The 25965-nt window shown below is 39.3% G+C and overlaps 2 protein-coding genes across 7 annotated transcripts in view; both read left to right on the top strand.

Annotated features, from left to right (window-relative positions):
• Window positions 1-25965, top strand: part of jakmip2 (janus kinase and microtubule interacting protein 2) — a 209527-nt gene that overhangs the window by 32182 nt on the left and 151380 nt on the right. For 2 of the 6 annotated variants that reach the window (XM_001921741.7, XM_073935505.1), the window contains exons 15-22: window positions 1651-1704; window positions 1956-2021; window positions 3408-3476; window positions 6193-6270; window positions 6476-6679; window positions 10127-10192; window positions 10399-10472; window positions 12839-16664. The exons of 2 other annotated variants lie outside the window; for them this stretch is intronic. In XM_001921741.7, coding sequence (XP_001921776.2) covers window positions 1651-1704; window positions 1956-2021; window positions 3408-3476; window positions 6193-6270; window positions 6476-6679; window positions 10127-10192; window positions 10399-10449 — 588 coding nt within the window. In that variant the 3' untranslated portion in view covers window positions 10450-10472; window positions 12839-16664. Of the gene's footprint in view, window positions 1-1650; window positions 1705-1955; window positions 2022-3407; window positions 3477-6192; window positions 6271-6475; window positions 6680-10126; window positions 10193-10398; window positions 10473-12838; window positions 16665-25965 lie in introns of those variants that run through there. 2 more of the 6 variants (XM_073935503.1, XM_073935504.1) reach the window with 1 other exon arrangement.
• Window positions 25003-25965, top strand: part of dpysl3 (dihydropyrimidinase like 3) — a 51468-nt gene continuing 50505 nt past the window's right edge. Inside the window, exon 1 of the mRNA XM_068215866.2 lies at window positions 25003-25342. Within this exon, the coding sequence (XP_068071967.1) occupies window positions 25022-25342 (321 nt within the window). The 5' untranslated portion in view covers window positions 25003-25021. The remainder of the gene's footprint in view (window positions 25343-25965) is intronic.

Raw genomic sequence — 25965 nt, 5'->3', positions numbered from 1 at the left:
CCATGATGACAGCACATAATATTTGACTAGATATTTTGAAAGATACTAGTAGCTTAATGCGATATTTAAAGGCTTAACAGTGTTATTTTACATCTAAGTATTGAATTTCTGTACCTGAATGCTGTTAGACTTCACAGAAAACCTTAGTGTTTCATTTCATTTCACTTTTATTTAAGCTTTTTTCATAGTTTTCAGTCCCGTAACCTGCATGGAGGGCTGGTGGGTGTAAAACAATGGGCCGTAATGGCAGCTACACTGAAATCTCCATAGAAATACAGCACAATCCCCTCACATTTCCATCTAGTTTCGAGCTACGACTATCTGGATCACATTTCAACAGAAGAAAACAGAGATATTGATCACAAACTGTAGATTGTGGGCATTTACAATCCATATTCTGCACCCGGAGCTGTTTTTTTAGTCGTTTAAAACCCTCATGTCCCATTCAGAGCTACATTTTGGCAATGTTTACATCTGTCTTGTGGATACTCCTCAGCGATTTAGTCACTGCTTTTATATTCGTGTCGGTTTCTTTTGCTTAGATTAATATTTGCTCGTATGGAAAATCTATTCGTTTACTTCTGCCTTTTATACTTTGTCTTTGCATTACAATTAATACTTTAATTGCAAATTTGAAGTGCTTCTGCAGAATTCCTCTAGAGAAAGAACAGCTAGAAAGGAGAACTTGATGTATTTGTGCCGATTGTTAGCATCATTGACTCATAAAAAATGTATGATACCTATAACTGTTAGTATGTCTATGCTTTTTATACAGTTTCTATTCTAATTTGCAGGTTAAGTGCAATTAAAGTATAATTCAAATGCTAAATTAAAGTAGCTTGAAGTGAACAAATACATTGTCCCTACCAGATAATATTAATCTAAGCAACATAAACAGGCACCAAATATAAAAGCAGACACTTACGCACTATAACGCCATCCCTAATGACTAAATCACGGGAGGAATATCCTCAAGATAAAGGTAAACATCGCTGTATTGGAGCTCTGAGAAAAACTCCATGGTTTTAAATGACTAAAAAACAGCTCCGGGTGCAGAATATGGATCACAAGTGCTCACAATCTACAATTTGTGATCATATCTCTGTTTTGTTCTGTTATAATGGGATCCAGATATTCTTAGGTCGAAACAGATGGAAATATGGATTGTGCTGCATTTCTATGGAGATTTCAGAGAAGCTGCCATTATGGCCCATTGTTTTTTTTTTTTTTTGCACAGGTCACACTATCAATAAAGCAAAGATAAAAGTGAAAGGAAATCAAACTTTATGGTTTATATGAAGTCTAACAGTAATCAGGTAGAGAAACTGTTTCCGTTGTATAAAGAGTTCAATTAAATAAAGCTTCATTAAAGTTACAAGTGCAAAAATTTCTTCTGTCTGAATGCTTTAATGACTCTTGAAATGCTTACACAGGACAACAAAACATATGCAAATGATGAACTTTTTAGCTATTTTTGCTCAAGTATTATGCTGAAATATTATGCAGTTTAAATTGTGGCTTGACTATAATCCCAACTCAACATTGCATGAACTGTGATGATACTATTGCAGATATTGATTCTGAAACGATATACTGTGCAACGCTAATTAGCACTCCTGACCCAGTTGTGTTGTCGTCTGCTCTCTACAGGACGTGTGTATTCCAGACCTCATCAAGCTGTTGGATATACTCGGAGATAATGGGGTAGGTCACACAGCACAGTCCGTTCAGTGGCTTTCCGTGTCAAATGCTAGACTACTAGCATAAGTGTATTGTGTTAAAGGGATAGTTCACCCAAAAATGTATATTTACTTACTATTTAAACACTTGAAGGACAGTAAATAGCAAGTATATTATTATTTTTTTGTCTGAACAATCACTTTAATAGTGATGGCCGTAATAATAATACAAACCCGAGACTCAATTGACTGTGTGTGTTTATGGTTTGTATGCAGAACTTGAGGAATGAGGAGCAGGTGGCTATTATTCAAGCGAGTACCGTGCTGTCTCTCGCTGAGAAGGTATGTTTATGCTTTACAAACATTAGGTTATCTATTTGTATAAGTTTTATAATTATACACCCACTGGCCACTTCATTAAACCCACGACATGTCAAGATTCCAGCAACAAGCAATTTGCCTGAATGTACCAAAAGCGACATGACAGAAACATTTAAATACCAGCCACTGCCCTCCTGATGAAATGGTTACAATCTAATTAATACATTTAACCTATGTAACTTCATTAGAAGTACATAGGCTGGGTGACTGATGTTGTAGGGTGAATCACAGTTCTAACTTTAATATGCTAGTAATTTATATTTTAGGATTCAGTAGTATAAATGTAATGTAAAATGATGTTCAAACTCTCATTGGTAGTGTTTAACACTGAATAAAGCCCATAATCAGTACCCGAGGTGATCATTGTCATAGTAGTTTATGCTGTTGTTCTCCTATATTCATATTGGTAGTATTTAACACTGAATAAAGCCCATAATCAGTATCTGGGGGAATCGTTGTCATAGTAGTTTATGATGTTGACCTGCTAAATTCACATTGGTAGTATTTAACACCAAATAAAGCCCATAATCAGTACCTGAGGTGATCATTGTCATAGTAGTTTATGATGTTGACCTGCTAAATTCACATTGGTAGCATTTAACACTGAATAAAGCCCATTATCAGTACCTGAGGTGATCATTGTCATAGTACTTTATGTTGTTGTTCTGCTATATTCATATTGGTAGTGTTTAACACTGAGTAAAGCCCATAATCAGTACCTGAGGTGATCATTGTCATAGTAGTTTATGTTGTTGTTCTGCTATATTCATATTGGTAGTGTTTAACACTGAATAAAGCCCATAATCAGTACCTGGGGGAATCATTGTCATAGTAGTTTATGATGTTGACCTGCTAAATTCACATTGGTAGTATTTAACACCAAATAAAGCCCATAATCAGTACCTGAGGTGGTCATTGTCATAGTAGTTTATGCTGTTGCTCTGCTATATTCATATTGGTAGTGTTTAACACTGAATAAAGCCCATAATCAGTACCTGAGGTGGTCATTGTCATAGTAGTTTATGCTGTTGTTCTGCTAAAAACTGTAAAAATACCCAGTGATTAGCAGTTCTGTGGTCCAAAAATGCCTTTCTGATGCTAGTGTATAGAGGAAATAATTACGGTACATTTTTGAATCTGTGCCACCAACAATGCAGGTTCATTAGGCAAAATGTTTGTCCAATCTGGAACTAAAGTGGCCCATGTGTACTGTATATTCTGCACTGTACACAAACTGTCACACAGTACTAATACATACAGTATTTACTGCACACACACACTTTTTTCCATATAATGTCATCACTCATGCTTGTCGATAACCATCATGTGTGTATTTGTGTCATTTAGTGGATTCAGCAGATCGAAGGTACAGAAGCGGCTCTGCATCAGAAGATGATGGACCTGGAGCTGGAGATGGTACAAACTCATTTCCTATAGAGTATTGGTCAAATGTTTGGACAGTTCAGAATTAAAATAACCTTTTTTGATGGTGTCCTCTTCTTAAACACTGCTTCATAGTGTGTTAGTGCTTCATAGTTAGATTTTACGAGTCTGAGTTGAATGTTGTCTGGAAGCCATATTTTGGATGTATCCTGAATGATGCCTTAAATGTGCTGTATGTAAGTCTTTGACTCTTCTAAAGCATAAAAACACCATACTATGTGTGCGGATATTTTAGAAACATGCTAAGTGGAGATTCGTTTATCTGAAAACCAATGCTGAGGTCAGATATTCAGCTTTGAAAGTGACCGTTACGTGCTGCAACGGCTGTCTTTGTTTTGGTCTCTTTAACCCGCCCAACGCCAGTTTAGGCAATTATATTTCAGCACTCTGGGTTGCCTTGGTGGAAAACCATATATTTCATTCATTCAGTCAGGAATATTCTCAAAGCATGCGTCTGTGACCGAAATGCGGCCTCCAGTGGACAGTAGCAGAATCTGAAATGAGACTCAGATTCAGAGTTCCACATGAGGTTATTAATTAGCAAATAATATAAATATTACGAACATAAACATTAGGTGAGCAGATTACAATTGTAACCCCGTTTCCTAACAACACGCTACATGACCAGATTTGCAGTGATAAGCAATTTGGCTGTTTGCACCAGACAAAACACAACAGAAATTTAAATACAGCCATTCAGAAGCACAGAATAGTGCACTCACTGCACGCCAACAAAATAGCAAGGTTTATAATCTAATTAATACATTTTAAACCTTTAAAGAGCCCATATTATACATGAAATAGGGTCATATCTTGATTGTAAGGGTCTCCAACAACAGTCTAATATGCATGCAAGGTCAAAAAACACTTTCATGGTCTTATAATCTGCATTTATTTTTACCTTATTATCCCAGCGACTCCTGTATGAATCGTCCAGTGATTCATTTGTTCCCAAACCCCTCCTTAGCGCGAAGCTAATCTGCGCTGATTGGACCAATGACAGCCTGTTGCGATTGGTCGACTGCCTTCAGTCAGAGAGTGAAATGCCCAACAGCTAATCAGCAATATAAAAGTAATCACAGTTCATACACGCTCGAGGCGTGGATTTTAGCTGCCAGTGGGTCAATGTAAATACAGACTATGGACTTGAAAATTCAGATGATAACTTTTTTTTTGAGTAAAAACTCCAAAAACTGTCGAGGAGATATCCAAGCTTGTCTCACTCTGCTCTTTTCACAGACACAAACACACACACACACACACACATTGCCCTCGTCCGCGCACACAAACACAAAAACACACACAGACCTCCGGGCGACAACGCGCGCGCGCACACACACAAACACACACACATACCTCCGGGCGACAACGCGCGCGCACACACAAACACACACACATACCTCCGGACGACAGCGCACGCACATACACACTACCCTCGTCCACGGAGCTCCGTAAACAAAGCAGCACGCGTCACGTGACTTTGCACGCGATAAGAGCATATAGCCAGTTAACCTGATACAGTACACGCGGTTACAAGTAACAAATCACAACTAAATACATTTGCAAGCTAGAGTCAACGAGGCAACAACTTTAATCGCACGTACTTACACTTGAGAAATGGAGGAAGAAAAATCCATCCCGACATCCATCAGTAAGTTACTCTTTACTGATCCTTCCTTTAACAAACGCCGATGATGTATTCTTTGTAGCATGTAGTTTGCAGAAGTTTCCAGTAGTTTCCAACTGCTTGGTTATAATGCTGAGGTTTCATCTTTAGGTAGAGGCTCGATAATATCCATCTGCAGTGTGAATTCAATCGACCGGCATGTTTGTGTGCGTGTGTTTGTGGGTGTGCGTGTGTTTGTGGGTGTGTGTGTGTGTGTGTCTGCGTTACTGCGTCAGAGGGCGGGGCCTCAGGTTTGAAATCTCCCGGGTTTGTGCGTACACGTGAATAACTTTGTTTTGTTCGTACGTCATGGCGAAACACCTAATGAAGCAGTATGAGTCGACTCTTTTATAGATGAATCAACCGTTTTAAACACTGTATTCTTACAGATTTAAGCCTTAGCTGGATACTTCACTTCACTTAGAGCTGTGTTGGAGGGGAATTTTCAAAAACCCATAATATGGGCTTTTTAACATTATTCAATGTAGATGCTGAATCACTGATATGTGTTGGCTTGTACTGAGTCACAGTTCTGAAGTTCAATTTCAAACGGTTTATTTTAAGTTCAGGATCTGAGGTGAACTATCTGCTGCTGCTGTCAGTAGTATGGCAATAAACGTTATGTAAAATGGCATTCAATCCCACATTATGAGCATTTAAAACTGAATAAAGCACATGAGGTGTACCTGAGCTGATCATTGTGTGTTCTTTTGTTCAGCTGCAAGACATATAAACCTTTTTTCAAATATAAATTTCAGGTGTTGATTAGGACGAAAACTCCTTTTAAGATGTTAAATATTCCTCCTATCTCCTTTTATTTAGAACACGACTTAAATCAGCCTTTATGCTCGATAGTTAAGCACGCTGTTGGTGTCGTCAATCTGGCAACCTGCGCTTGTGTGTGTTTTGAACCAGGGGTGCAATACCTAACCACTGGGTGTCAAACTTAAATACTGCACCTTTAAATCATCTACAACATACATTAAAGTGACGTTAATAAAAGCATTGAATGTTGACTTGCAGGAGATGTTCTGCAAACAGAAGGGATATTTGGAGGAGGAGCTGGACTACCGGAAGCAGGCGCTAGACCAGGCCTACATGGTACGACACTTGTCCAATTTCAGCCATTTTGGTACCTTTGATGAACTTGCGTTTAGGAATAACTGTGATGTTACTGTTAACTTTTTTTTTAACGTATTTTAAAGAGGAAAAAGCACAATCTTAATTTCTGTTTCGTGGTGACTTTAAAGCAAAAGACTGAAATATTCCAGAGAAACTCATCTGCAGCTATTTGTGTGTGTAACAGCAAATCCAGGAGCTGGAGGCCACTCTGTACAACGCATTACAGCAGGACAAAGTGATCAAATACGGCGAGCCACTGGACGAGCTGCAGAAGGACGAGTTACGCACGGCTGTGGAGAAACTGCGCAGACAGATGCTGCGCAAGAGCCGAGAGTACGACTGTCAGGTGCTGCAGGAGCGCATGGAGCTGCTCCATCAGGCCCATCAGGTGACAAACAAACTCTGTTACACAAGAGCTGTAATCAGGGCGTTTGTGCTCATAATTATCATTGATAAACATTAAAGGAGACCTATTATGCCTATTTTTACAAGATATAAGGTAACTCTCAGATTTCTCTAGAGTGTGTGTGAAGTTTCAGCTCAAAATATCCCGCAAATAATGTTTTATAACTCTCTAACATGGACCCTTTTACACTTTGACTCTAAATGTGCTGTTTTGGTGACTGTCGCTTTAAATTCAAATGAGAATTTTTCAAAAGAGGGCGGAGCTACAAGTGCCTGTGTGTCAGCATAGTGGCAGATTTAAAAACAAGACTAATATCCTATGCTAATGAGGGAGTGATGGTCACTAGTGGGCGGGGCTTTCCCCTTCTGATGACATGTACAAAAGGAGAATGTCAATCAAAGTATTTCTGCAGACTGTTTTCAACTACTGTGGCTAAAAACAATAAAGTTAATACATTTTTACCATTAGACGCCGGTTATATTCACACACTTTTATTCACAAACTGTGTTTGACCACTGTACTAAGTGTTTTACAACTATATAATAATAAACCACAGTTTACTGTAATAAAAACTAAACTATATTACAGTAATTTTTACAGTTCACTATAGTTAATACTATAGTATGTTGTAGCATTCATTAATAAAGTGTAGTAAATACTAAAATATATGAACTAATACGTTTTACTAACGCAGAATTAGCATGGTTAAAAACACTAGTATTTACCATATATTACTGTAGTATTTGTTCATGTGGGTACATATGGAAATATTAATACACTATTTAATAGACGGATTTAGTCAGTCCTACATGTATAGTAAGTAAAAATTGGATTTTGTGATCAGTTTTAAGTTGAAAAGTCATTTTTTTTGCCTTGTTGTAAAAAAATAAATGATTGAAGAAGAAGAGAAGAACCCAGTCCAGTCCAGGAAACAAGCAGAATTCTTTTATTGAGACGTGTTGGTTAATCTGCAGTCATACAGCGTCTTTAAGAAGTCCATGTGTCTGCAGAGCCTACTGGAAGTTTGCAGTCTGCGAGTTTTATCACAAGTCTGATTTAAGACAACGCTGTTCTGTCTATAATGTGTTCTTAGGAGGAGGGGAGATGGCTAAACAAAGCATGCAAATTCAGTATTGGAGTCAGCATGGCAAATTGGCATATGTTTTAGAAACCGGCCCAGCTACTGACCACACAAGTTAATCAACAAAAGGGTTTCTGTAGCATAAAAGCAACACCCGAAGACAAAGGCAGAGTCGTTAAAAACCTGCCCGTAGCAGTTGCATCCTTTTGGCTTAGCCAGTAGTCAGAAAGACAAAGGGTAAATATCCCGCATGGCTGGGCTGTTAATGAAATGGTAAAATCAAAAACCAAAGCATATACAAATAATATTTCCTAAGTGATATTTAACAAACCAATGACATTTTCACAGCATTTCTTATAAAACAAAAATAATTCTTCTGGAGTCATATAAAGTCTTATTTTTTATAGTTTATTTCTTGAATGAAAGCAGTTTTTAATTATTTTAAAAACTATATTAAGGTCAGTATTAATAGCCTCCTCAAGAAATATTTACAGTAGATTGTTTTGATTGTCTACACCAGTGTTTCTCAACTGGTGGGTCGCAAATCAAAAGTGGGTCGCAGAGTGTGTGGTCAAAAAAACAACAAATGTTTAATTTTTTACTTATTTTGCTTACATAAGACTTTTATTTTGAAATGCGCGAGCGACAACTGTACTGTTTGACATATGAAATTTCATTTAATCATAGCTACAAATATGTCGAAGCGCAAGTACAACCCCGAATATGTAAAGTATGGGTTTACATATATTGATGACAGAAAAGGCTTAAAGCCTCAGTGTGTCATATGTAGTGATGTGCTCTCACAAGAGCACTTTTAGAAACGTTTCTTTTAGAATCGTTTTACTTTGTAATATTTCTATAATTTGATGCATTTTGTTAAATCACATTAATAAAATATTGTTTATTTGTAAGATTTTCCTATTATTTATCGGTCACTACTTGTGTATGTTAACAAATAAACACAAATTAATTATAATTACTATAAATTATATTATTGTTCCTAAAAATTTGGGTCGCGGGTTGATGACCATGTAAAAATGTGGGTCCCATGGCCAAACCAGTTGAGAACCACTGGTCTACACAACAAACCAGTTATACAATAACTTGACCAATTATTCTAACTTTCCTAGCTAGCATAACGTAGTTAAGTCTTTAAATTAAACTTTAATCTGAGTACAACTATCTTGCAAAATAACTAGTCAAATATTATGCTTATATAATATTATTACTTTGATATTAGCGTGACTGAAAACTAAGTTTGATCAATGTGTTACATCTGTTCTCTGGTACTTGCAGACTGTTTGTATATTCAGGACTGCATTTCCTAACGTAAATCTGTGCACACTCAATTTCTGATTAATCAAACCCCTGCATAGCTGAAGACTTCATATATTTAAAGTAAAAAAATCGCTATTAAAAACATAAGTCAAATATAATCAACAGTGGACATTTTGATGTCTTAACATGACTGAGGTTGAATTTTTAAATTACCTGTGTCAATTTGGGGCTTTACTTTTGACGAATGTGGGAAATGTGGCCAGAGAGGGGGCCAAGCATGTTGACACGAGCCGCCACTGCATTTACTACAGGATTATTACCTGCCTATTTTTAAGACATGAACTGTTTATTAGCACTTATAAAGTATGATCTCATTTTACTGCTCATCCCTTATCCTAAACCCACCTAATACCCTACTAAGCATTAATATGCAGCTAATTAGTAGTTTATTGAGCTTATTAAGTCTTAGTTAACGGTTTGTCAATAGCGTAAACTGTACATTAAAATAAAGCGTGAATGAAAAGTCAAATGTAATACAAACAGAAGATAATACGCATAATAACCACTCATAAGGACTTCTATATTCGTTGGTTTTGTGTGCTGTTGCTGTATGCTGATCTGATGCAATAGCCTTTACATTCAGAAGAGGGCAGCAGATTATCAGCACATAACAAATGCTTTGTGTAAATCCCAAACTTTTTTAACCCCAATTTACATTTCAAATGATTATACTATTTATGTTAAAGGAAACACTCCACATTTTGTTTGTTATAAGCTCATTTTAGAAGCTCCCTAGAGTTAAACAGCTGTGCTTTAACACTTTTGAATCCATTCAGCTGATTTCAGTCTAGTGGGAGCACTTTTAGCTTAGCTTAGCATAAATCAGTGAATCAAATTAGACCGTTAGCTTCAAATGCAGACAGAGAGTGCAGCACTTGCTCAAAGTCCCAGAAATCATATTTACAGTTCAGATGTAATACTTGTTTATCTCTGAGATTCCCTAAATGAGTAGTAGAGGATGTTTAAGTTGGACTTACAGCGTCTGATGTGTGTTTTTTTTGTGGATGCAGAGGATCAGAGACCTGGAGGATAAGACTGACATTCAGAGAAGACAGATTAAAGATCTAGAGGAGAAGGTAAGACACGTGTGGATGCTTTATTTTAGAGGATCTTCTGCTGGAATGATCACGTCTGTTCTGATATTGTGTATTTTCCTATATCCTGAAACCCTAATTAATGGATTTCTCTAATCTTTCTTTCTTTCTTTCTTTCTTTCTTTCTTTCTTTCTTTCTTTCTTTCTTTCTTTCTTTCTTTCTTTCTTTCTTTCTTTCTTTCCTACAGTTTCTATTTCTCTTTTTATTCTTCTCTCTTGCCTTTATTCTTTGGCCTTGATGTCTGTGACATCTCCTGCAGAGGTGAGTGGAGGAGCATTTCTGCTTGCTTTCGTTCTTTCTGTTCTTAAAAAAAATATTTGTTTACACTTGACTTGTTCGTAAGACTATCATGACACCTTTATAATCATGCGTTTATGCTTATAAAATCCCTCTAATTCACTGTATGTATTTGTTTATATTTTATTAATTCATATTTTACTAATGCATAAGACTGAAACACACCGTAAATTAATTCTCTCATTTTATACAGAGCTAGTAGTATTAGTATACACAACTGTTTCTTCAGATACGCACTCAGGTATCGGTTAGTGATCCGTTCAATTTGAACGAATCTTTTGTGTGACTCGAGAATGATGAGTCCTCTCTGGAAGTGATTGGTTCATTCGCACATGCACACATTTGTGCAGGTGGAGGAGAAGATTAGTTCCTTTTTCGAATCTTCTATTAGGTTTAAGTCGTTCATTCATCACTTGAAAGGCAGAAAGCAATCATATACAGTTAGAGCTGGAAAAATCTTGGCTAACCATGGCTCCTTTCGGCTCAGACTGTGAGCATTGGTTAAAGCCCCGTTTAGATCATATGATTTTTTTCGTCGGTTATGAATGTCACCATGTCAGATAATGGGATTTTGTCAACCCAGGCTCATTCTGAGAACGTAGTCCCGTGGATGTTTTTATAGACTGTGAAATACGTCCAGGGAGGTACGTATTTTTGCAGTTTTTGCGAATGGTCGCTGTGCGCGCGTCTCGAACGTCTCCCGCAAGCGCCGTTCACGCCTGCGCCGTTCTCGCGTGAACCCGCCAGAGGCCGCTGTCGAACGAACTTCCGTCTGTTTGTCTGAATGACAGAATGATTGACCGTGCGACCGGCCAACCGGCTGACCCACCCTCCTCCTTCCCTAAATCCAACCAACGACGATTCACAAAAGCCGTCCAGAAAAAGAAAAGCATCTCTGATTTTTACCACGTTTTCGGATTTTGACCACATTCTCACCCTGTGATGAACTCGTTCGCTTTATTTTTTGGATTTTGTTTTAGTTTTCTTACCTGATTTCTGGAACCGCTCTTCCCCGGACTCGAACCCGGTCGTCGTCGTGGTCAGCCCCTCTCTGCGCCTCCAGTCCGCCGAAGTACACAAAGAGCTAACCGGACAAACTGGTTGTAGCGGGAAAGCCCTCCACATGGAGGCGAGCGGCCGGCCGGCAAGCGCCAAAAGGAACGGCGTCACACCGCCCCGCAGCGTTTGCTTAAAAAAATTAAATGCAGCTGTACGTACTTCCGGCATGTATTTCGCGGCCTCCAGAAACGTCTACGGAACTACATTTTCAGAATGAGCCTGGATTTTGTCTTCTTGACTTGTGGGTAATAAATGTGCCAGACTACATGTTCCTTCACGATCAGTCATCCCATTACGTTAACCATAAGCGTTATACATGGATAGGATCAAACATATATATCCTTTTTAATATTAAGATATTTTCTTGTATATCTAAAAGTATATTTTCCAGCCATGGGTTGCCTCTTAAACACACTGAACTTGCCGCAAGTGAGACGGAGAAAATGAAAGCACATCAGCAGCAAGGAAAAATCAGATTCTCAAGACATAATCTTTAAATAATTAAATAATAAGCAAATATACGACAGAGGTTTGTGATACAACAATTACAGTGAAGCATTAAATAAATCCTTATTTTCCACAAAGCGAAACAAATCATCCACCTGCACAGTTGAGTAGTGGAGGAGCACAGACAAAAATCAAATTCGTATATTTTCTTGGTATAATTTGTATCTTAATTTTAATGTATTTTTTAATGTTGGTGCATTATGTACTAGATCAGGGGTCACCAATCCTGGTCCTGGAGGGCCGGTGTCCCTGCAGGGTTTAGCTCCATCTTGCCTCAACACACCTGTCTGGATGTTTCAAGTATACCTAGTAAGACCTTGATTAGGTTGTTCAGGTGTGTTTGATTAGGGTTGGAGCTAAAATCTGATGGACACCGGCCCTCTAGGAACAAGTTTGGTGACCTCTGCGCTAGATAAACAAGAATAACGAATCACACCTGGTGCTTCAAAACCAGTCTGCTATTTGCTTCAGTGCCAAAGCACAAACTAATTTGTTAAATAAAATAAAATCTAGCCTAATTAAAATTAGAGAATGATCTAAATCTCCCATCACTAGTATCAACTTAGTACTCTGTATCAGCCGATACCCTGAGCTTAGGTATCGAAATGGCTATTGTGAAGGGAAAAAGGATATCAGAACATCCCTAACGGTTTCCTATCTGCACATTTGTGTCTACTTCAGAATAAGAAATGTTTTATTTTTTGCAAAACTTCCAACATTTTGTCTCATATTGTGTTTTTGTCTCGTCACGCACACACACACAGGATTTGAAGCAACCTGGAGCTGTCGCATGCAAGCTTGAGTCGTCCGGTTGTAAAGACTCAAGGTGTATTAGTGGATCTTTTGTTTTGCTTGTGTGGAAGTGGGACAACTTTATTTGGGATCACCTGCTCTGGATTGGACCTCTGGATTAAACCGGGATGTTTGAAATCACACTTACAGATCAATACAAAGTTTGACTCCGTCATCAACCCAGATTGTGGATTATCTCTGCCATGCAGGGACCTGCTTTTACCCTGTCTTTATTGCATCTGCCAACCCGCAAACCTCTTTCTTTCTCGCTCTGTCTTTCTGTCTCTCCTCCAACAATCACTTTGGGGAATTAAAAATGAACTGCTGGACAGGATTTAAGGCTGCTGACTCAGGGCCTGTTGGTGCGGTGACTGTCGCAGGACCCCCTTAGGAGAGGTGTCTTCCTCACTGCCTGAACAAAAAAAGGACAAAGAGACAAACTGAGAGAGAAAGCAAGACCGTCCACTACAAACCATCCACACTGGCCGTTTCTGTTCACCCCTTGAAAGATGAGTACACGACTGCCTGGTGGCTTTTACTTCCTATATTGGGCCTCATTCTTCTATCACAAACAAATGTATCGTGTAAATCCTTCCTAAAGGCATAATTCAAAGCAAACATGACGGTAAAACACGAACGCGGTTATGAATGTAATAAAACATTTGCTTGTTTGTTGTAAAAATTCATAATAATAACAAAGAGTACTAATTTGAGCCATGCTGCCATTGTAGCAAGTGTATTTTGGGATTTTTTTAACGAAAATTTTGAGTGTGGTCCAGAAAAATCTCTGTTTTAAGGGGTATCTAGCCCTTCCCTTTAGCCCTACCCCCTAAATCTAAAGAGAATTGAGACACCCCTACCCCTTCACGTGAACGTGCGAGGTAAGGGGAAGGGCTAAGGTGTAGAATTAGGATTGGGCCTAAATTTGACGAAACATAACTTACGTTTTGTCCATTTAGTGGCTAATTCGTACCAATTCAGTTGTACAACGATGAGTTCAGTCGTACAAAATTTCAAGAGTTCACACTTAGCTCATGATTTATACATAGCTTGTTTGGCATGCTGTCCCGGGAAAGAGCCCTGAGCTCAAGGGATCCTCGAGCCCAGGGCTCCCCCCCTTTTGCAGGGCGAGTGGAGATTGAGCTCAGGTCTATCTCAAACTCCCCCGCTGCTGAGGCCAAGGCGAACTTCCTGAGAGTAAGACATTATAAAAAAGGTTTAGGCTTATTTTATCTATAATATAGAGCACATTTGGATGGTGGGAGGAAACCGGGGAACCCGGGGGAAACCCACGCGGACACGGGGAGAACATGCAAACTCCACACAGAAATACCAGATGGCTCAGCGACGACCCAACACCATTGGTATTCTTGCTGTGAGGCAACAGTGCTAGTCACTGGGCCACCGTGCCACCTATTCTGGATAAAGGAGGAAGAAGGGGAGGAGGGGGGTTTCTTCCAAACGAAGATAGTTGTAGAAAGGAAATGAGGATATATATATAGTGATTTGGGATCCTTTGATTGGAGGATCATAATCAGCTAATCTAGACCAGCTGGGTCAATCATGAGCACATGCTCCTCTCAAAATTAGTTTAAAATTAAACTTCACTTTTTAAAAGGAGGTGTGCCACCAAACCACACCCCTAAACCCAATCGTCATTGAGTGATGAGCAAATCATACTATTTAGTATCAAAGAGTTACGAATTGGCGTGAAATTGCATTGGTAAATTAATTGTGAATTTTCATATTTGGCTGAACTATCCCCAGGGGTCTCCTGTATTTCAAACCAATCTCCCGTCCTTCTCCCGTATTGTCCTGTATGCCAGAAAACTCCCGGAATTCAACCCCATCCCAACCCCCACCCTCTTTGCCCCTCAGCTTGTTGGTTCAGTCCTAAGTCACCATGTGCGCCGAACCCAACACGTAACCATCTTCATACGCGCTCCCCACAGTGGCGTAGCGCAAAATGCGGAGGCCCCCCTGCAGGGATCACCGACGGGGCCCCCAGTTGAAGGCGGGGGGTGGGGGGTGGGGTGGGAGATATACACATATACACATAGATATACACATATACACATATATCTGTGATCGGGAGTTTTCCTGGATGTTAGTATGCATTTTTATTTAATTATGAAAATTTTTATTTGACATCACTTTTCTACATTGATGGATCACTTATCGCACTGGCATTCCTGACAAAAAGCTTGTGTTTGTGTGTATGGAAATGTACTATTCGCTCTCCCTGTTAAATTTGATCTAATCATGTCCTGAAACACAGCTCCTCTCCTCCTTTTACTTCTCATACTGACGGAGGGAGTGATTCGTTTGTGAATGAATCTCCGTTATGAACGACTCTTTCGCTAGCCAACAATAATACAAGTTTCTGGCAGCGCAGCATCTCTTTGTCATATTTCTTTTGCATTGTTTGTTGATTTATTCAACAAAACTAGCATAAACCGAGTGTTTAGTGCAAGTTGGTGCTACTTTGCCTTATGGTGAATGCAGTAAGTGACTATAGCTATTATTATCAATAACGTGACCTGTTTAGCACAAATTTCAAAACATACAAAAACGTAAAAAACTTAATCCTATGAAATGTTCTGCCTTTGTGCTTTGTTTTCTTTGTTTGCTCGTTACTACACCCGTAGACAGCGCTAAAGTCCCGCATCTTCACGTAGTAACACTGTCTTGACTAGTGCGGTTGAATGACATTTGTCCTGGGAGCACTGTACCAATGTGGCGGCGCTATAGACGCATGCTCAGGGTCCCTATGCGATATCTAGTGTATATATCTATGTCACAAATTGAGGAGCAGGGAAAGGAGGCGGGGTGGCGTGACAACGCGGGGAATCCTTCACAAACTGAGGAGCGATCACAAACCGAAAGTGGCGAGAGCGTCAAAGTAGCCAGAAGTCATTCATTTTTTTAACGAGAACCGGCGGCAAGAAACAGCGGCGCGTCTTTATTGGCTATGACGCGGTTCGGCGGCAAGCAATCAGAATGAAGTAGTCCACCGCTTAAGCGGAGTTCAGAGAACACAGACCTGTAAACTTTGGTTCCGACCACAGTTGTTCCCAAGAGTTTGATTATTGCGATTCCTGGATTTTCAATTATTAAAAATCGCGACGACGTGGGGCCCCCTAATCACGCTGGGCCCCCCCGCGGTGCGTGCCCTGCTGGCCCGTCCGCTACGCCACTGGCTCCCCATATGGTGCGCACCTTCCCCCTCGCTCTTCACTTCGTGTGCACCCCCCGATAAAATCTCCCAGATATTATGATACGAATGTTGGCCTGTATGTTTACGATTGATTTACACAGATTCTGCTTGTGGTTGAAGAATGAGGCCTATAGTCCAATACTATCCCATGATGATCAACAGTTCCTCCTTCTGACTGCTGTGTAATATAAATGTTTGTTGATATGTACATGTGTCTCTAGTTCCTCCCCATGTGAATACACTTCTCCTCCTGCAGCTTGAGCAGTAGAGTCACTTTGCAGTTTAGACTTTATTCACGACTGTAAATTGCAAATGTGTATTGTGGTGACGGCTGCAAGGTCAAATTGTTTCTCGATTGTCCCCTGTATTTAATCATCTCTTTCCCCAGAGCCTAATCCTTTTCTACTCTAAGGAAACAGCTGTAGAGTTACCAGCAGGACTTTCACTAACTGGTTTGTACTGAATGATCTTTCTAACTCCCTTTAACTGGCTGTGTCTCTGGCTTGTAAATATGTTTTGGGGCATTCTGTATTATACCAGGTTTGGCTTCATTTCATTAAAGTCTAAATACCTCCTCAGAATTATGATCGGCTGTGCTTTTTCTCCATCGCACATTGTCTAAAATACACAAGATTTTGAATCACGGTAGAATATGATACGTTTTAAACCACAAACACTTTAATCTAGTGCCTCGATATATCAAATTTATAATTAGACTTTATTGTAAATGTTTATGTCAATAAAAATGATGCATGATTAAACTGTAAATTCCAGGGCAAGAGATGAGTAGGGTTGTGGTTATACAGTGATCAAATATAGGATAGTTTGGGTCAACAGTCGTGAATGTTAATGAGAAATTCAGATAATTAAAAGTATGAAAATTGCTCTTGTTTGACATGTTTGGACCCCCTTTGTGCTGCCCTTTTCTGTGCAGGAAAAAAAGTTAACACATCTTGTTGCTGGCAGGGGAATCCTTGTACTGTATGTCCAAAACCCACTGCTTTTCAAGAAGAAAAAACTGTATTTTTAACATAAATAAACACTATGTGATATGGTGAAGTTGATACTACGACTATGAGTAATTACTTAAAGTCGGCATGAAATGTAAGATTGTCCTTTTTTGCCCTATCATAACGTATAAAAAATGTTAGGCTGGTGCATGATTTCATCCTTTGGGAACCGATTAAATCATCCTAAAATACTGATATAGAAAAGCACTACAAGCACTGATAGCCCCACCCTAAAGCACTGATAGCCCCACCCTAAAGCACTAATAGCCCCACTCTAAAACACTGATAGCCCTACCCTACAGCAATGATAGCTCCACCCTAAAACACTAATAGCCCCACCCTAAAGCACTGATAGCTCCACCCTAAAGCACTGATAGCCCTACCCTACAGCAATGATAGCTCCACCCTAAAGCACTGATAGCCCCACCCTAAAGCACTGATAGCTCAACCCTAAATCACTGATAGCCCCACCCTAAAGCACTGATAGCCCCACCCTAAAGCACTGATAGCACTGATAGCTCCACCCTAAAGCACTCATAGCCCCACCCTAAAGCACTGATAGCCCCACCCTAAAGCACTGATAGCCCCACCCTAAAACACTGATAGCCCTACCCTACAGCAATGTTAGCTCCACCCTAAACCACTGAGAGCCCCACCCTAAAGCACTGATAGCTCCACCCTAAAGCACTGATAGCCCCACCCTAAAACACTGATAGCCCTACCCTACAGCAATGATAGCTCCACCCTAAAGCACTGAGAGCCCCACCCTAAAGCACTGATAGCTCCACCCAAAAGCACTGATGGCTCCACCCTAAAGCCCTGATAGCCCCACCCTTAAACACTGATAGCCCTACCCTACAGCAATGATAGCTCCACCCTAAAGCACTGATAGCCCCACCCTAAAGAACCGATTGCTCCGCCTTAAATGACTGATAACTCCGCCCTAAATTATTAATAGCCCTGCCCTAAAGCACTGATAAATCCACCCTGAAGCACTGATACTCCCGCCCTAAAGCACTGATAGTCCCGCCCTAAAGGACTGATAGTCCCGCCTTAAAGGACTGATAGTCCCGCCCTAAAGGACTGATAGCCTCGTACTAAAGCACTTAAGCTATGGTCACACTGGACTCTTCTCCCCATAGACTTCCATTCATACGCACGCGAATGCGTCAGACCGGAAATGCAGGGTCATTTGTTAAGTTTCGCAGGTCGCTGCGGTGCAAAGTTCAAGCTTGGTGAACTCTGACCTGCGAAATCGCATCACTTGACTGTGTGAGACCAATCGAGGATCAAAACATGACCTCTCTGAACAGAAATCTAAACATGGAGCATTTCTGGAGATCACGAATTATGTAGCCAGAGCTACGTATGGCTGCATTTCATCTTTAAAATGAACGCTACAGGTGCGGTATGATGCCATTCCTTTTCCAATAACCAACTGACTGCTTACCCCTTTATAAGGGGGGCTTTACCATTGTTTCCAGTTTGCCAAGTGGCTCATCGAGTACATTGGCGGACTTGAGACGCAGAGGGAAGTTGACCACGACTTTGGGGTTTGAGTGCGGCGAAGAACGGTGCCAAAAATCAGGTAAGACAAAAACAGAAGCGGGCCAATTGGTGCTTTAGAAAACACTATCAGTTGGGTTTAGGGAAGAACACTGCAAAAAATGCTTTTCTTACTTACATTTTTTTGTCTTGTTTCTAGTCCAAATATCATTTTGGCATATTATTTCTTAAAACAAGACAATATGTTTTGCTTGTCTAGAAAATGCTTCTTGATTTAAGAATTTGTAGATATTTGGACTAGAAACAAGACTAAAAATGTAAGTAAGAAAAGCATTTTTTGCGGTGGAGGAGAGTCGATCGCGCAGTCAATTGGTCTGTGATTCAGTCGACAGCGCCCTCTGGTGGATTTACGTGAGAACATCAGGAACAAATGGCATTTGTGAGAGAAATTTGAGATCTGAAAAAGCGCACAAAGCGGCCTCTGATGGATTTGCGAAAACAAAAACTGCAAAAAAAAAATTGCTCCTGGGATGTATTTGGCGTTCTCCAGAAATGTATACAGGGGTACATTTTCACATTGAGCCTGGGATGTATTCACCTTATTCCTTTCAGCCATTTGAACCTTTTTGGCTCGTGTCTTATTCACTTCCATTCATTTTTGGACATTAAAAACTGCTCGTTTCGCTGTTTGATGTTGCAAACCGATATTTCCTGATTATATTATTCTACTTGGTCTGTATAGTCATGCAAACATTTGTTTGTAGAGCAAGTAGTTTGACCGTTTTCTGCCGTTTACTATTCCTAGTCATTTCTCCCATAGGCGAGTGAATCGGAAGTTCTGAAACAATCGCGAAAACAGGCGCACTTCCGCATTTTAGAATAAGGTCAATACAACAGTTAAACAGAGGACGGTTAGTTTGGTCTGGTAAGAAAGAGTGAACTACAAGCATATTAAGTATTAGTTGTAACCTGTCTGTAACCAGAGAAAGTTCCTGCAACCTAAACCTGTTGTGTTTCTCTTCTCGCTGACACTCATGCAATATTAACAGCTTCTCTGCTTCCTCTGACAAGAGTAACTTCAGCCACCTCCGCTGATGGAGATCACGCTGAGTCGAAAGCGTATTGAGAGTAAAATTGTGAGTTTGTGGATTAAAGTATTCAGGCTGAATTTATGCTCAGTGGTTAGCACTGCCCCTGCACAGCACAAGGGGGGCTGGTTCGGAGTTTGCATGTTCTCCCCGTGTTGGCGTGGGTTTACTCCGGGTGCTACGGTTCCCCCCACAGTCCCAAACACATGCGCTATACAGTAGGTGAATCGAATAAACTAATTTGTCCCAGCTGAGGCTCGAACCAGCGACCTTCTTGCTGTGAGGTGATCGTGCTAACCACTGTGCCACCGTGACGCCCCCTCGCTGGAATTAAAAAGGAAATAAACAGTGTTAAAGGGACAGTTCACACACACACACACAAAAAAAATCGGTCATCATTTAGTCTCCGTTCACCTGTTCCAAACATATTTAAGCGTCTTTCTTCTGTCGAACACAAAGTTAGATACTTGGAAAAATGTTGGAAACCTGTAACCATTGACTTCCATAGCATTCGTTTGGAAGTCAAGGTTTTCAGCTTTCTGTGTTCAACAAAAGAGGTTTATAACCACATGAGGGTGAGTAAATAGAGAGTAAATGTTCATCTTTTGGGTGAGCTATCCCTTTAAAACAGCAGGTGAATGTTGTCTGACAGAAATACAAAAACCAGAGCTCCCCGTTAATAACCCGATCATTTCATTAAGGCTTCTCTAAGTGAATTTACAGCACTCCAGACGGATGTAGCTGCTCGGAAATCTTTGCTTGCTTATAACATTGATTATAAATGAATAGCAATGGTGTTTTGAATGGGGAAGAGGATGTCGCTGTTTGGCATTCAGCTCTTATGAAGGGCCGGGGTGAATGTTGGTTCACAGTAGGCCTACAGCTAAATAATAACATGAAAAATGCTCAATTGAAATATACAGCTGAATCAGAATTACATTCGCCCTCCTGATTATTTCCCCCCAATTTCTGTTCAACAGAGAAAAGATTTTTGGTTTATCACATTTCATAACGATAGTTTTAAAAACTCACTTCTAATAACTATTTTTGGAGATGCTAGTATTCAACTAAAAGTGACATTTGAAGCATTAGGGTATTGTGTGGGTTTTCTTGGCCTTTGCTACACGGTGAGCACAGTAAGATGCGCCGCCTATTGGAGTCGTCTTTGAAAATAGTCCACAGGTTTGTCCTTGCAGCTGGGATGTTTGGTTTCTAAATGTCGTTTTAATTTAGAAGGTTTCATGCTGTCTAGTGAGAGTCTGGCCTGTCACCCTCATACACTCACACACTCATACACTACGGACAATTTAGCCTACCCAATTCACCTACAGCATGTCTTTGTACTGTGGGGGAAACCAGAGCACCCGGAGGAAACCTACGCGAACGCAGGGAGAACATGCAAACTCCTTACAGAAATGCCAACTAGGCGGAGGTTCGACCCAGCGAGCTTCTTGCTGTGAGGCGGCAGCACTACCTACTGCGCCACTGCTTCGCCAACAAACCGAAACTACAGATAAATGAATTAATTATTGCGCAGTTGAACAGAAGCACATCGTGATCATCAATGATTTATTAAGCAGATAAGGCTTGTATAGGGACTGCATCCTATAGCCTCATGAGCACATCATTCATACATTTTTAATTCTTAGTAGGCCAATGGTCTCTTTTCTGCATTGTACCGGAGGAAGACATGAACCCTGAGACTCAGAATACAAGACCCTTCATCTAAAATGCAGATTATTAAAGGAACACTCTTTTTTTTTTTTTGGAAACAGGTCCTTCAGCCGATCTCTGGCTCTGGTGGGAGCACTTTAGCTTAGCTTAGCATAAATCATTGAATCGGATTAGACCATTAGCATCCTGCTCAAAAAATGCCCCCTACTTAATATTGCGTTTTAGTTGGAAGTACATCAACACACTCAAATAAAAGTCTCACAGACTTTAATATCATGTAACTTTTGTTTTTCACAGTGGGATAAACTATTTAAGCAGAAAGCGCTTGCTCATATAATCCAGTCAAATGTGCCTCTTCCAGTTTTATATGTGTTGATTCCTTGCTTGACATTGAATGGTGTCATCTTTGTTTTTGTCTGCGCCTCTGGCTGGGCTGAAATGTCATGTTCAGTATCGTGTCCTACTTCACCGCCAGACACACTCCAACATGACCTCTTTACCAGGACAACAATCTATTGACAAACGGTTTCCATGTGTACATAAGAGCATAGTTCCTAGACATATCGGCCTAGAGGATTGCAGCTTTCCATCACTTTCCATTGATGCAACAACAGAAGAGTCATGCTTTAAATAGGAAGATCGTCGAAAACTCTTTGGTTATTTTTAAATTAGATGCTAATGGTCTAATCTGTTTCCATGATTTATGCTAAGCTAACATATCCAGACCTGAGATCAACTGAACGGATAAAAAAAGGTAAAACATTGTAAATCTGTACAAAACAACTCTTTAGCTATATGGGAGTTGTAAAATTAGTGTATTAGTTGTAAATAATGTCAACCAGTTAAACTCTGCAGACTTGGTACCGGAGCCGTGACGTCAAAGACTTTCGCTTTAGGATTTAGGCTAGCATTGCACCAGATCCCCGTAAGTGGTTTCGATTGAAAGTGTAGGATCTGTATTTTATGCACATATGCATCACTTTGGTGTTTAATCTACTGTACAAAAGTTATTTACACTTAAATACACAGTATTTTGGATATTCGAGCTGGGTATTTTACATTGGGTCATTTTCATATTTTTCATATGACACATGTACAAGTTATAGCTCAAATGAAAGCTCTTGCCGGTGCTCAAACGGTTCTGGTGTTCTTTTTACTGAATTATATTCACATATCAAACAGTTGCCGAATGAATCGCGGTGTTTCCATGGCGCAGAAGTGAAAACATTACATTTATGATCAATAAGCAGCCCCAGATAGCACAGACAGCTGTCATCTCTTACCTTATGCTGTGCACTTCAGTCCTCTGTTTTTGAGCTGATGTGCATAAGTAATCCTTTTATATGTCTGACGTGCTCCAAACACAGTGAATTATGTTTGATCAAACAAAAGAATAGTGAAATATGAAAACAATGATCGCTCCCTGTGGCTTGTACAGCACCTCTCACCAGTTGGAACATAATAACTTTAGCATAGATTATGGTGGAGACGTTTTCTTTTCTCCTATGATTACAGACATGTGCAGGAACCACCAACATTAATTACAGCACGCTAGACCACACACAACCTAAAAGGTACACTTTCAAATATGAGTTTATAAAAAAATAAAAATACAAAAAGCGCCTCTTTTTTTAGGTGTTTATTGTAACACAGACAACATATACAGATATTTTAAACACTTTCAATAGTGTTTTATGAAAATTCAAAGGGTTTTCTTTAAAATGAGACCAAATCTTTGCATTTACACCTCTGCATGTGAATTTGGGAAGCTTTTAAATTTGGGTAGGCAAAATCCAGGCGGAAATCCCAAAATAACAGCAAAGTTTAACTGGTTAAGTACCAATTCTAACTATTAACTAGTGGCTTAAAGGCTTAATTGCTAATTGTTAAGATATTGGCTGTTTATTAGTACTTATTAAGCACATATTCTGCATGATCTTATTCTACATAATCCTACCCAATACCAAATCCCAACTATTACTTGTTAGTTATTAATAATCAGTAGATTAGGAGTTTATTGAGCAAAAGGTCATAGTTGATGGCATGATTATAGCGAGAATTGGCTCTTAAAAAAAGTGTAATCTGATTCCTTTCTTATGTTGAACACAAAACAAGATATTCTGAAGAATGTTTGAAAAAAAAAAACACAGCCATTGACTTCCATTGTATTTTTGGTTCCACAAGTCAGTTGTGTTTTCCCCAAATTCTTCAGAATATCTTGTTGTGTGGTCAACAGAAGAAATACCTTAATGTTAAGTGTGTAATACTTTCACGGTTTTGGCAGAGCTGTCCCTTTAATGCTAAAAAATCAACAATTGTGTCAATACGATTGCAATGTTTAGGGTTGGCATTAATAGAGCTTTCAGAATCGGAAATGCTGTTAAATTGGGAAAATGTATTGAATATCCCTACTCGTGTTAACTAGTTACAATAATGGTAAAAAATGGGGTTGTATTGTGGTTTAGATTGCGGATTTAGTCCTCATGTTGTCATCAGCATTCTCTCCATCAGTGTTCAGAGTCTTGTCATTGTGCTGACTGGAGAAATCGCAGCATCATCAGTGACACATCTGCTCTGCAACCAAAACAGCTTTTAAAGGTACAGAACCAGAACTGGGTGCCAACGACTCCTTGAGAAATAGGTTTTCTGAGAAAAAAAAGTATATATACAAATATATGCAGTTGAAACCAGAAGACACTCTAAAACAAGGAACATAACCATTTTTAAAAATGTCTGATGGTAAATCATACGTTTAATATTTTAGATCCATTAGGATTACCTAAAAATTTACATTTGCTAAATGCCAGAATAATAAAATCTTTTTTTGTTTTTGTTTAAAGTTTACACACATTTCCTTGGTATTTTTGAGCCTATACTGGAGTATTTACTAACAGAGTTGTAAATAGGCCAACTATATAATACACGCTACCATAGCATGGTTCAAAACACTAGTATTTACAGTACTATAAATTATAGTTTTTTTCATGTGGCTATTGACTTAAATACGGACTTAAAAAATACACACACGATGTAGATGTTTAAGAAAGCACGGAGTATTTCCTATAATATTTTTTTCTTCTGTAGTAGCCTAAGTCTTATCGTTTTTTTTTTCGGCTAGAGTAAAAGCAGTTTTAAATTTTGGAAAATGAAATAAAATGTTAAGGTCAATATTATGAGCCCCTTAAGCAACATTCATACCACTGTTATCGACTTGCCTTCCCCTAGCTAAGCCTTAAAATTGCACTTTAGGATCCTGAAGCTCTAGTATTATGTACAGTAGGCTAGTGTCATCATTGCAAAGATGCAAATAAATAGATTTAGTTATTTAATTAAGTTATTTAATAGTTATCTAATTTAATTATTAGAAATTAGTTATTAAAACTATTACGTTTAGAAATGTGCTGCAAAATTGGATGGTGGGAAACATACAGGGTGGCTAATAATAATAATTCAGGAGTGCTAATAATTCTGACTTTAACTGCAACGTTAAATGGACGTCTGTTAAACAAGAGATAGCTAAAACTGAACGAAATGAAGATCGGCTTACCTAAATAAGCCGGCCGGTCTGCAGATGTGTGACAGTGCGGCAGTGGCTCTGCTCGTGTGAAGTTTAATTCTGGCTGATCTCCAGTCAGTCTCTCAGTCAGTCTGTCTCACACCATGGCTGAGGGCAGACGCCTGGACCGGGACGATGATCTGCCGGTTTACCTGGCTCGACCGAGCACGGCGGACCCGGTGGCGCGACAAAAATACGGAGGTTTGTTTTGTAACGTAGAAGGAGCGTATGAGAGCAAAACCATCGATTTCGACGCTCTTAGTGTCGGTCAGCGAGGCTCCAGAAGCCCGAGAGCCACAAACAGAGAAGAGCAGAAACCCTCAAAACAACAAACCAACTTTACAGCTTTACAAAGTGGAGGAGAAACTGAAGACAAGACACAGAGCGCGTTTGAGAGGGAGGATCTGCAACCGACGGTTACCAAGGTATCTATCTATCTATCTATCTATCTATCTATCTATCTATCTATCTATCTATCTATCTATCTATCTATCTATCTATCTATCTATCTGTCTGTCTGTCTGTCTGTCTGTCTGTCTGTCTGTCTGTCTGTCTGTCTGTCTGTCTGTCTGTCTGTCTGTCTGTCTATCTATCTATCTATCTATCTATCTATCTATCTATCTATCTATCTATCTATCTATCGCGTTTAACCATTTAAAGTGTAATAATTTACCACTGTTTGTTTATACACAGCAAACTGTTGTGTATTTGTTTATAAGTTGGTGTTACCATAGCAACTATAAAATCACCAAAAATTCAAGTACATTACTATGGTATTGTAACTATAGTAAGCTACTCTTGTGTATTTTTATGTGGTTGACTATCTATCTATCTATCTATCTATCTATCTATCTATCTATCTATCTATCTATCTATCTATCTATCTATCTATCTATCTATCTATCTATCTATCTATCTATCTATCTATCTATCTATCTATCTATCTATCTATCTATCTAAATTTATTTGCCAAAGCATGAATAATTACAATGTTATACTAATTTTCTTCTGCAATGTTATAATGTGTGTGAAAAACGAGGAAACAGGT

Source organism: Danio rerio, chromosome 21 (genome assembly GCF_049306965.1).
Source record: "Danio rerio strain Tuebingen ecotype United States chromosome 21, GRCz12tu, whole genome shotgun sequence".
Taxonomy (NCBI): Eukaryota; Metazoa; Chordata; class Actinopteri; order Cypriniformes; family Danionidae; genus Danio; species Danio rerio.
The sequence above is the reverse complement of the archived record's forward strand: the minus strand, read 5'-3'. Positions and strand labels throughout refer to the sequence as shown.